The following is a 10,007-nucleotide window of genomic DNA, read 5'->3' as shown; positions in this document are numbered from 1 at the left end:
AATTAAGTCCCATCTCAGGGCACCATCCCACAAACAGAGTACAATACACCAACTGTGACAAACCTCTTGTAAGTTTTGACACAGTTCTTATTAGCAGAAGTGGACGGAGGGCTTACAAACATCACTCCATATCCACATTGCAGAAAGACCCGTTCTTTCAAGTGGCATAATTATTTATACATGTATTAATAAAACTATGTTTACTAACACCAGACACTAATACAGTATATGCTTGTCAGATCCTGATAATTACATATTTGCTTTGTTTTGTTAAATTAAGACATAAAACACATAAACATATATCCAATACTTGGTTTTATTCCCTCTTTATCCTAGACAAAATTATGGATAAGTTAAAATACAAACAGATACTTTAAAAATAAACTCACTATACACACACACACATACACATATGTGCATAAAGAGAGAGATATTTCCTTGGAAATAGAGATTTTATTACTCTATGGACCTACTATAGTGCCTTCCCATCTTAAATTTATTTTAAATAAATAACATTCATATTGCAACAAAAGGTGTCTTCTCACACTACTTTGAGAGAAACTCTGCTGCCCCCCAGGAACGCAATGACCTAGAACTCACACCACTAACTTATAGGATTTGAAGACACTCTGAAACTAAAATCTGCCAAAAGTTAGGACTTTCCACCCTTAACCCAGATGATCTTGAAGGTCAGTTATTAGATGAAGACAGAAAAGATGACATATCCAAAGCTATCATCTTTTCTCTAATACTCAAGGTAGCAGTAACTTGATTTCTTCTAGGACTAAAAATAATTGAAACTTTTTAGGGACTCAAAATAGTTAAGTTCAATAGTAGGGCAACATCTGACAAACAGAAAACAAAGCAATTGTGACAATCCTCTTGTAAGCTTTTACCCAGCTCCTGCTAGCAGAGATGGTAGGAGGTCTAACTGACATCACTAGGTATCCACGTTCTAGAAACAGTTTAAGTAGCATAACTGCTTCTACATTTACTAAGAAAGCTATGTTTATTAACACCAGACTCTACACATGTTACAGTTATGAGACACTAATAAATACATAGCTACTTCTGCTTTGTTAAATTGGTACTTATAAAACACAAATATGTTCAATATTTCTTCCCTTTTTTATCTTAAGTAAAATTATAGGTAAATTAAAACACAATAAAGTTAAAATACAAATAGGCCTTTTAAAAAAGAGAAATCACTACACGTGTTTTTTCATTTAAAATAGAGATCATATCACATTATTTCCAGAACCTATTATGTTACCTGCCCCACTTAAGTTTATTTTAAATAAATAGCACCTATATTGCAGTGAAAGGTATTCTCTCACATTGTGGCTGTCTCAAATGCTTTAAGAAAGACTCACTACATAAGAACCTGGTGACCTGAAGCTCACAACACTTACAAGCGTTGATGACACTCAGAACTAAAACTAGGCAAACATTAAAACTTCCCTTACCCACTCCAGATGTGTTGTACAGTCCATCATTAGACAGAGACAGGAATAATGGCATATCAGAGCTATCATCTATTTCTCCTATCCTCAAATCCCTCCATCACCAGGTGTAGAGAAATGTCAGGATCATGAAAGAAAGAATGGAGAAAATATTTACAAGTTTAGCTCTCCAGGCACACCCCAATCAGCCGTGGCGCCAAGTGTTCATGACATTCTTTGCCATGAGACTATTACAACCAGAAGGACTTCTCACAATAGCAGTGGACTCGATCCATATAGCCAACACCAAACATGGGCTCCTGGCAGCATGGCTGGCAAGAACCTCTGAAGAAAATGATTGGGATGTGTTCAGATCTGTCCTTTTATGTCAAACACCCTGAGTACTCGCTGGCGGATCTGCTGAGTCTTCACCCCATAGACCAGAGGATTGAGTGCTGGTGGCACCAGGAGGTAGAGTGTGGCCAGAAGAACATGGACATGATGGGGCACCTGCCGGCCAAAGCGGTGAGTGAGGAAGGAGAATATTCCAGGCACGTAGAAGACCAGGATGACACAAATATGAGATCCACATGTGCTAAAGGCCTTATGTCGGGCCTCACCCCCTGGTACCTTCAGCACCGCCTGCAGGATGAGGGCATAGGAAACACCAATGGCCAGGACATCTAGACCAACCACAAGCAGTGCCACTGCCAGCCCATAGGCTCGGTTCACTGTGCTGTCTGAGCAGGAGAGTTTTACCACAGCCATGTGTTCACAGTAGGCATGGCCTATGACGGTGGCCTGGCAGAAGACAAGTCTCCTCAACAAGATGGGGAAGGGGAGGAGGAGGAGTATCCCCCGCACCAACACTGCCATCCCAATGCGCCCTATGACCCTGGGATGCAGGATGGTAGAATGGTGCAGAGGGTGACAGATGGCTACATAGCGATCCAGAGCCATGGCCACAAGTACCCCTGACTCCATCGAAGAGAACGCGTGAATGAAGAACATCTGGATCAGACAGACGGTGTACCCAATCTCATGGGCATGAACCAGGAGCACTGCAAGGGTTTTGGGTGCTGTGGAGGAGGCCAGGACCAGGTCAATGCCAGAAAGCATGGCCAGAAAGAGGTACATAGGCTGGTGCAAGGATGGGTCAGTCCAGATGGTGAAGAGGATGGTGACATTGCCCAGTAGGGCAAGGAGGTAAAGGACACACAGCGGCAGTGCTATCCAGTGCTGGCTTTCCTCTAAACCCGGGATGCCGATCAGGAAAAAGGATGGCTCGATCAGCCTCCAGCTGGAATTACTCAGGGTTGTCATCAATGGCTTGGAAAGGGAAGAGACAAAAAGAAAATCATAATTTCTCCATTCCTGGTGCATTTTTTGTCCCCATAACTCTCTATTTCAAACTTTTGCTATGTCTGTCTCTTATCATGATGATTCAGTGCTTCTGAAAGCCCCACGTAACAAGAAATACGAATTAAATAGCTACTATGTTTAACTTCTGCAGAGTTAAAACAAAAATCTTTAAACTAGATATGTTTATTTATATGTGTTAGTCTTAAAAGACAGACACAGTGTGAAATAGTTGTCTTTTCAGTGTAAGAGAGGATTACACACTTGTATTTCTGTATTATCAATAAGAGTCAGTTCTTGTGGATTATAAATCTATACATCACTTCAACTATCTTTTTTGTAACTCAATGATAATAAAAAATATTGCCCCAAAACTGTGACCAGGGCAGGTACAAAATCTGAAATGCCTGGAGGGCACATATCACCCACCTTTTGCTTTCCTCTCAGATTCAAATCTACAAGTAAAAGAACATTTTTCATTGACACCTCTAAGAAAAATCTCACAATTTTACAAAACTTCATATTTCAGTGCTGAACATTCTACGCAATGAGAAAGTTAATTCTCTCTTAACTACTTCCTTTCTGGTACAAGTTCCAACCCCTTTCTCTCGTATCAGCTGAGGAGTCAGAGGACAGCTGAGCATTTGTGGAAGGCCACCACCCATTGCTCTGATAGGGGCAGTGTCAGCAGAGCAGTGGAGGAAGATGAAGATAAACTTTAGTGCGCAAAGGAGAAGAGCAGAGACGTGTGTCTGAGTACAACCTGCCTCTTCTTTGTACTGGGTTGTTGTGAGTCTAGGGAGAAAGATGAGAGCTGTTTGCTAAGCGTTAATTACTAAAGTAAACAAGAAATCCCTCAATGATTTGTAGAGGAAACGCAAAAGGGACTTTATTCCCAGGAACCTAAAAATGAAGACATATTTAGCTCTCTGGCCAGAAAGCAGAGGACAAGTAACAAAATTTGAAGTTGTTCATTCTTAATTATTCATGTAAATTTAGTCCAAGTGACCTCTCTTCTATGAAGCCTTCCCCAAATTCTGTGAGGCAGCCTGGCGTGTCTCCTTTACTTTTCTATAAAATCACCTTACTGGCCATGTCATTGCACTGATTACTTTGAACTATAAAACTCATTAGTCTGTCAGTCATTAAAAAGTGGGGACTATGCCTTGCTTATGGGCTTTCCTGGTGGCTCAGTGGTAAAGAATCTCTGTGCCAATACAAGAGATGCAAGTTCGATCTCTGGGTGGGGAAAATACCCTGGAGAAGGAAATGGCAACCCACCCCAGTATTCTTGCCTGGAAAATCCCATGGACCGAGGAGCCTCACAGGCTATCCAAGGGATTGCAAAGAGTCATACATAACTTAGCAAATAAGCATGCATGCATGCATGCTTGCAGTCACAGGGCAAGTCCCAGAAAGGCCAGAATTTAATTGGTGCCCAGTAATGTTTGGTGAATAAATAAATATCTATATGAGTACATTTAAAATAAATAAATGTGTATATAAAGCAACCAGGAATTGTGAGAACTTGACAAGACAGACCCTGAACTTAAGGAACAGGAATGATGTAGCAGATGGTGGGGCATCTATGAGGCATGGACTGACTGAGCCTCAGTGCTCCTCACCAAGTGATATTCTGGGGGCCTCATGATAGAAAAACCACACTGAATCTCTCTGCCATAGGAAGCTGTGGCAGAATCCTAGGTGAGTGTCAGAAATGAGGAACTCCTCACAGTGGTCAGTTCCAGCACTGTCTCTGTCACTACAGGCAAGAAGGCTCTTCTTCTGCAGGCTGTGGCCTGTCCCTGCCTCATTAATCTCCTTCTTTACAGTGGTGTGGATTTTATGACAGTAGTGAAGGGAGATGCAGGGACCCAGAGATTAGGCGAGGACACAAAAACTGTGGGTTTGTGGGGATGACCTACTAGGAGAGAGAAAAATAGAGATCAAACCCTCAGATGTAGAGGTCAAATGTCAAATCTGAGACACATAAATAGTCAATGAAATGCCTAGAACAGGGATATAGTTCTCTTGACCTCTAGGCTACCTTCTGAAAATGCATGCTTTACAGTCCCAACGTGTGTGTGTGTGTGTGTGTGTGTTAGTAGCTCAGTCGTATCCAACTCTTTGCAACCCCATGGACTGTAGCCCACCAGGCTTCTCCATCCATGGGATTCTCCAGGCAAGAACACTGGTCAGTCCCAACATAGGATTGAGCAAGACTTAGCAACATGAAGAGAACTTAGAAAGAGGAGAAAATTTCCAGACTCAAGAAGGTTTCACTAGGACCCTCTCTGCTCAGTTGAAGAAAATGAGTCCCAGTTCTGTCTCCATGATGATCTTCTGCCTAGCTTGGAAGTATCAGTGATAAAGAAGATTTTACATCCAGAAGGCCCACACAGAAATCTCTGAACACCAAAAAGGAAACAAAACACATCACATAGGTCTAGGCAACTCAAATTTTCCAAGGATGTGAAGCATGGTACTAGCTCTGGCAAGACTTGGCTGAATTAGGTAAATAAGACATACCTACATGCACCATATGTGATGAGGATGCCAACCTAGGAGAATGCTAAAGGCCCCTGTGAATGGCTCAGCTGACCATTTACTGGCATTGGGGAGTATATGCAAGCTCGCACATTAGCTTGCAGCATGTATGATTTAAAGGGTAGAAGCTAAGGGGATTGAAATAGAGTGGGTTAGTTTTGAGGAATCAGTGAGTTTGGAGGATAACGTCTCTGAGACAAAGGGAAACAAACTTAGAGCTACTAAGAGGTGTCAAACATATTAGAAGACTCAGAGCCATAGTAGTCAACCAAGAAATAACTCCTATTGCAAGGATTATGGGAAAGATGGAAGTCATCTGTCAAGAGCCTTCCCCAGAACCTTAAGCTCCAAACCTGACCTCATTTTCCACAACTGAAATACAATGCAAAAACTTTTAGCTGGTTCTGTCATCCTCACTCTGAAAGGCAAGTCCATTCTTGTACTGCCCCAAGGTAGGGTTGGTGACTGCAAAAAAAAAGGCTGAGCAGGGAAACTGTCGTTACCAATTGCCAGGTCCCAGAAGACACTAAAAACATGCCTGGACAGAGCCAGAGTTAGCCTCAAGAATGACTGGAGGCACACAGAGCCATCTTCTACCCGAGGGATAGCTGGTTGGACAGAGAGACAGAGCAGGGAGTGGCAACTTCACCTGATCCAGGGTCCCATTTGTCCAGTGTTGATCATCACCCCCAAGCCTGTACATCCTGATGCTCAGTAAGCTAGGAAACCCCACATTGCTCTGTAAGATCAGACTTCTCACATTCACAGGTCAAATTCAGCCCCAGCAAATTCTTTAGTGGACTCCATAGTTAAATGTGTTCATTCCTCTATCTGTTGAAAGTGTCAGGTGCTAAAAGCCCATAATTAAGTCACTCTCTCTTGCTGATTCATCCAAGACAATTTTTGTTCCTGAGTGCAGTTCTCAGCCAGTGTCTGACTTATATACAAACACACAGACTTGACCCTCTTTGTTCACTTTGAAACAACACTGAAGGACCATCTCCCTCAAGAGCATCGCATAGAATTAGCTTAGGTATCTAGGGTAACTGGATCATAGTTTAACCTCTTTCTCTTCTCCGTATTTCCCTGACATCCTGACAGACATAACCAGGTATAATTTTCAAGTATGCTTCACAATAAACTTCTTGCATACAAACCTCCAAGTCTTACTCTGGAAAATCCAACCTCATGGCATGACAAATGCCACATGTTTTTGAATTGAGTGCTTCTCTCCTAGGGGATTGTGACAGGTCCACAGACATCAACTCCATTCCTACAGCAAGTATGAGATAAATACTGATCCTGAAACAGTTCCTCCCAGTAGGTTCCCAAAGAGGCGGACTTTTGCCATCATATCTAACCAAAATCCCAACCAAAACTGTGATACTTTAGAACCCAATGCATGAATGCTAAGGTTAATCTGGAAGAATAAATGCATAAAAAGAGCTTTAAAATTGTAGTTTTGTTATATGGTCCTGTTGTGCATTAAATTTTTATAAAAATAGACTATTTAATTCAGTTTTATACTGGCACAAAAATAACCAGGAAGACATATGAAAAAACAGATTACCCAGATATAGAATTAAAGCATGTGTGTGTGTGCTTAATCTCTTCAGTCATGTTTGACTCTTTGTAACCCTATGGACTACAGCCCACCAGGCTCCTCTGTCCATGGGATTCTCCAGGCATAGAATTAATACATATAAAAATTATGTATATGACAAAGGAGGCATAATAATCAGTTAGGGGGAAATGTAGATGTTATTTTTTAATAATTCAAAACAAATTTCTTTACATACTTCTCATTAACATCAAAATTAATTTCATATAAATGTTATGTCACAAAACCAAAAGCTCAGCTATTTAAAATTTAAAGGCTAAGACGTGAATATTGGTCAAAATTTTGAATAAAGAACAGCATTCTGAAATTTTTACTTGAGGAGTGAAATGGTCTAAAATTTAATGAAAGATAAGTAGACTCTCTCCTAATGGTAATAAATAGTAATGATGATAAGAGTAACAATGATGATGAGATTTGTTTCCATATGTTTACAAAGTTCACAGACTACCATAGAGACCATTCATAAATTCCTGGTTAACAACTTCACTGTAAGCCTGAAACATCAAACACTACGTGTTTGATTTTTAAATATAAAGTATAGCTACATCTACTCAAAGCTATCTATGGTCTTTCCAGTAGTCATGTATGGATGTGAGAGTTGGACCATAAAGAAGGCAGAGCGCCGAAGAATTGATGCTTTCGAACTGTGGTGCTGGAGAAGACTCTTGAGAGTCCCTTGGACAGCAAGGAGATCAAACCAGTCAATCCTAAAGGAAATCAGTCCTGAATATTCATTGGAAAGGTTAACACTGAAATTCAAGTTCCAATACTTTGGCCACCTAATAAGAAGAGCCGACTCATGGGAAAAGACCTTGGTGCTGGGAAAGATTGAAGGCAGAAGGAGAAGGGGGAAACAGAGGAAGAGATGGTTGGATGACATCACCAACTCAATGGATGTGAGTTTGAGCAAACTGCAGGAGGTAGTGAAGAACAGGGAAGCCTAGTATGCTGCAGTCCATGGGGTCACAAAGGATTGGACAAAACTTAGCCACTGCACAACAACAACAACAAATCTAAAGTTATGATTACAATTATTTGCTTTCAATTCCATGTTCCAGATAAGAAGAAGGAAGAAAAGCCTCAACAGACTTTTGCGTTTGATTGATTGAAATGAGTCTGATGTCCATCTTTAGGTCCAAGATTCAAAGGTTAAGTATTTCAACTTCACAGTCTCCATGATAGAAGAGAGTTATGGAAAAGTGGGTTTGAATGAATGTTTAATAGCTTCAGTTCAGTTCAGTTCAGTCATTCAGTCGTGTCCGACTCTTTGCGACCCCATGGACTTCAGCACGCCAGGCCTCCCTATCCATCACCAACTCCCGGAGTTTACCCAAACTCATGTCCATTGAGTTGGTGATGTCATCCAACCATCTCATCCTCTGTCGTCCCCTTTTCCTCCTGCCCTCAATCTTTCCCAACATCAGGGTCTTTTCCAATGAGTCAGCTCTTTGCATCAGGTAGCCAAAGTACTGGAGTTTCAGCTTCAGCATCAGTCCTTCCAATGAACACCCAGGACTGATCTCCTTTAGGATGGACTGGTTGGATCTCCTTGCAGTCCAAGGGACTCTCAAGACTCTTTTCCAACACCACAGTTCAAAGACATCAATTCTTCGGTGCTCAGCTTTCTTTACAGTCTAATTCTCACATGCATACATGACTACTGGAAAAACCATAGCCTTGACTAGAAGAACCTTTGTTGGCAAAGTAATGTCTCTGAGTTGAATAGCTTACTCTTAGTAAAAACAGATAATACACATCATGTACTTTTCATGCAATGGCTTCAAAATTGATAAGACATTGTATCATGAAGAAAGTCTCAAAAACTCCAAATAGTAAAAAAGTTCCAAAGATCTCTGGATCCACATGATAAACTCAGAAGTCACTGCAGCTTCCTCCTTCCACTCTAAAAACTAGCTATACTGACATGATGTTCAATAGTAAATCAATCTATAGTATGATACAAAACAAATGGAGAAGTGTTTATGAAGCAGAAAATATGGACATATTTCAAAAGACGAAAGACAGCTGTGATGAAATAATGGGAAAGAACGGAAGCCCAAAATGTGCACAGGAAAGGATTACTAAAAATAATATTTATTCAGAAATGTCTGATACTAGACAGGCAGGACTAGCCTTTTGCACATGCACTATTAGACCAAGAAGTGAGCCAAAAGTCACACAAGAGAAGCGAGTGTTCAGAATAGTGGTGACTGGGTCAGAAAATAGGACAGTGATCCACATGGCTATAAATAGCCATGCCCCATGCGACGTGGGAAAGAAGCTCAACCATACACCAAGCCCTAGCACACCTCGCAACTCCCCAACAGTTTTCATCAAATAAATACAACAGCATTCTAAGACTGCCAACTAGAAAAAAATAATAATAATCACCCAGTGACCAAGATGGCTTGGTCTAAACTTTGGACAGGTTTCTTTAAGACTACAGACCCCTAGCCTTAGTTTCCTTAGCTTCCTTAGAATATTTGCTTGAGAAACTTTACTTTGAGAAATTGTAAATTCTTTCTCGGCCCATTTGCCATGTACATAAATCTTCTCCCAACCTCCTCCCAATTTTACAACCTAGAAATCTCTTTCTCAAGACTTGGAAACTTTCTCTTAAAACATTGAGTCTTCCCTGGTGGTTCAGTGGTAAAGAATTCATCTGCCAATGCAGGAGGTATGGGTTCGATCCCTGATCCAGGAAGATCCCACATGGTGCAGAGCAACTAAGCCTGGGCGCCACAACTACTGAGCCCATATGCGGCAACTTCTGAAGCCCAGGTGCTCTAGGGCCTGTGCTCTGCAACAAGAGAAGCCACTGCAATGAGAAGCCTGCACACCACACCTAGAGAGTGGCCCCCACTCACTGTAACTAGAGAAAAGCACATGCAGCAACGAAGACCCAGAGCAGCCAATAAATAAATAAGTTTTAAATATATATATATATATATATATACACATATATATATACGCATCGAAGGAGATAGCACTCCATCTCTCAGTCTCTATGGAGAGTAGGAGCCTAATTTCCAAGAGAA

The 10,007-nt window shown here is 41.2% G+C and overlaps 1 protein-coding gene across 1 annotated transcript; it reads right to left on the bottom strand.

The window, feature by feature from the left end:
• Positions 1-1,683: 1,683 nt before the first annotated feature.
• On the bottom strand, positions 1,684-3,009 carry OR52L1 (olfactory receptor family 52 subfamily L member 1). Its single transcript, XM_003586967.4, has one exon. The coding sequence runs from the start codon at positions 2,823-2,825 to the stop codon at positions 1,812-1,814; it is 1,014 nt and encodes a 337-aa protein (XP_003587015.3). The 5' UTR covers positions 2,826-3,009; the 3' UTR covers positions 1,684-1,811.
• Between the last annotated feature and the right edge of the window lie 6,998 nt (positions 3,010-10,007).

Source organism: Bos taurus, chromosome 15 (assembly GCF_002263795.3).
Source record: "Bos taurus isolate L1 Dominette 01449 registration number 42190680 breed Hereford chromosome 15, ARS-UCD2.0, whole genome shotgun sequence".
Lineage (NCBI taxonomy): Eukaryota > Metazoa > Chordata > Mammalia > Artiodactyla > Bovidae > Bos > Bos taurus.
The sequence above is the reverse complement of the archived record's forward strand: the minus strand, read 5'-3'. Positions and strand labels throughout refer to the sequence as shown.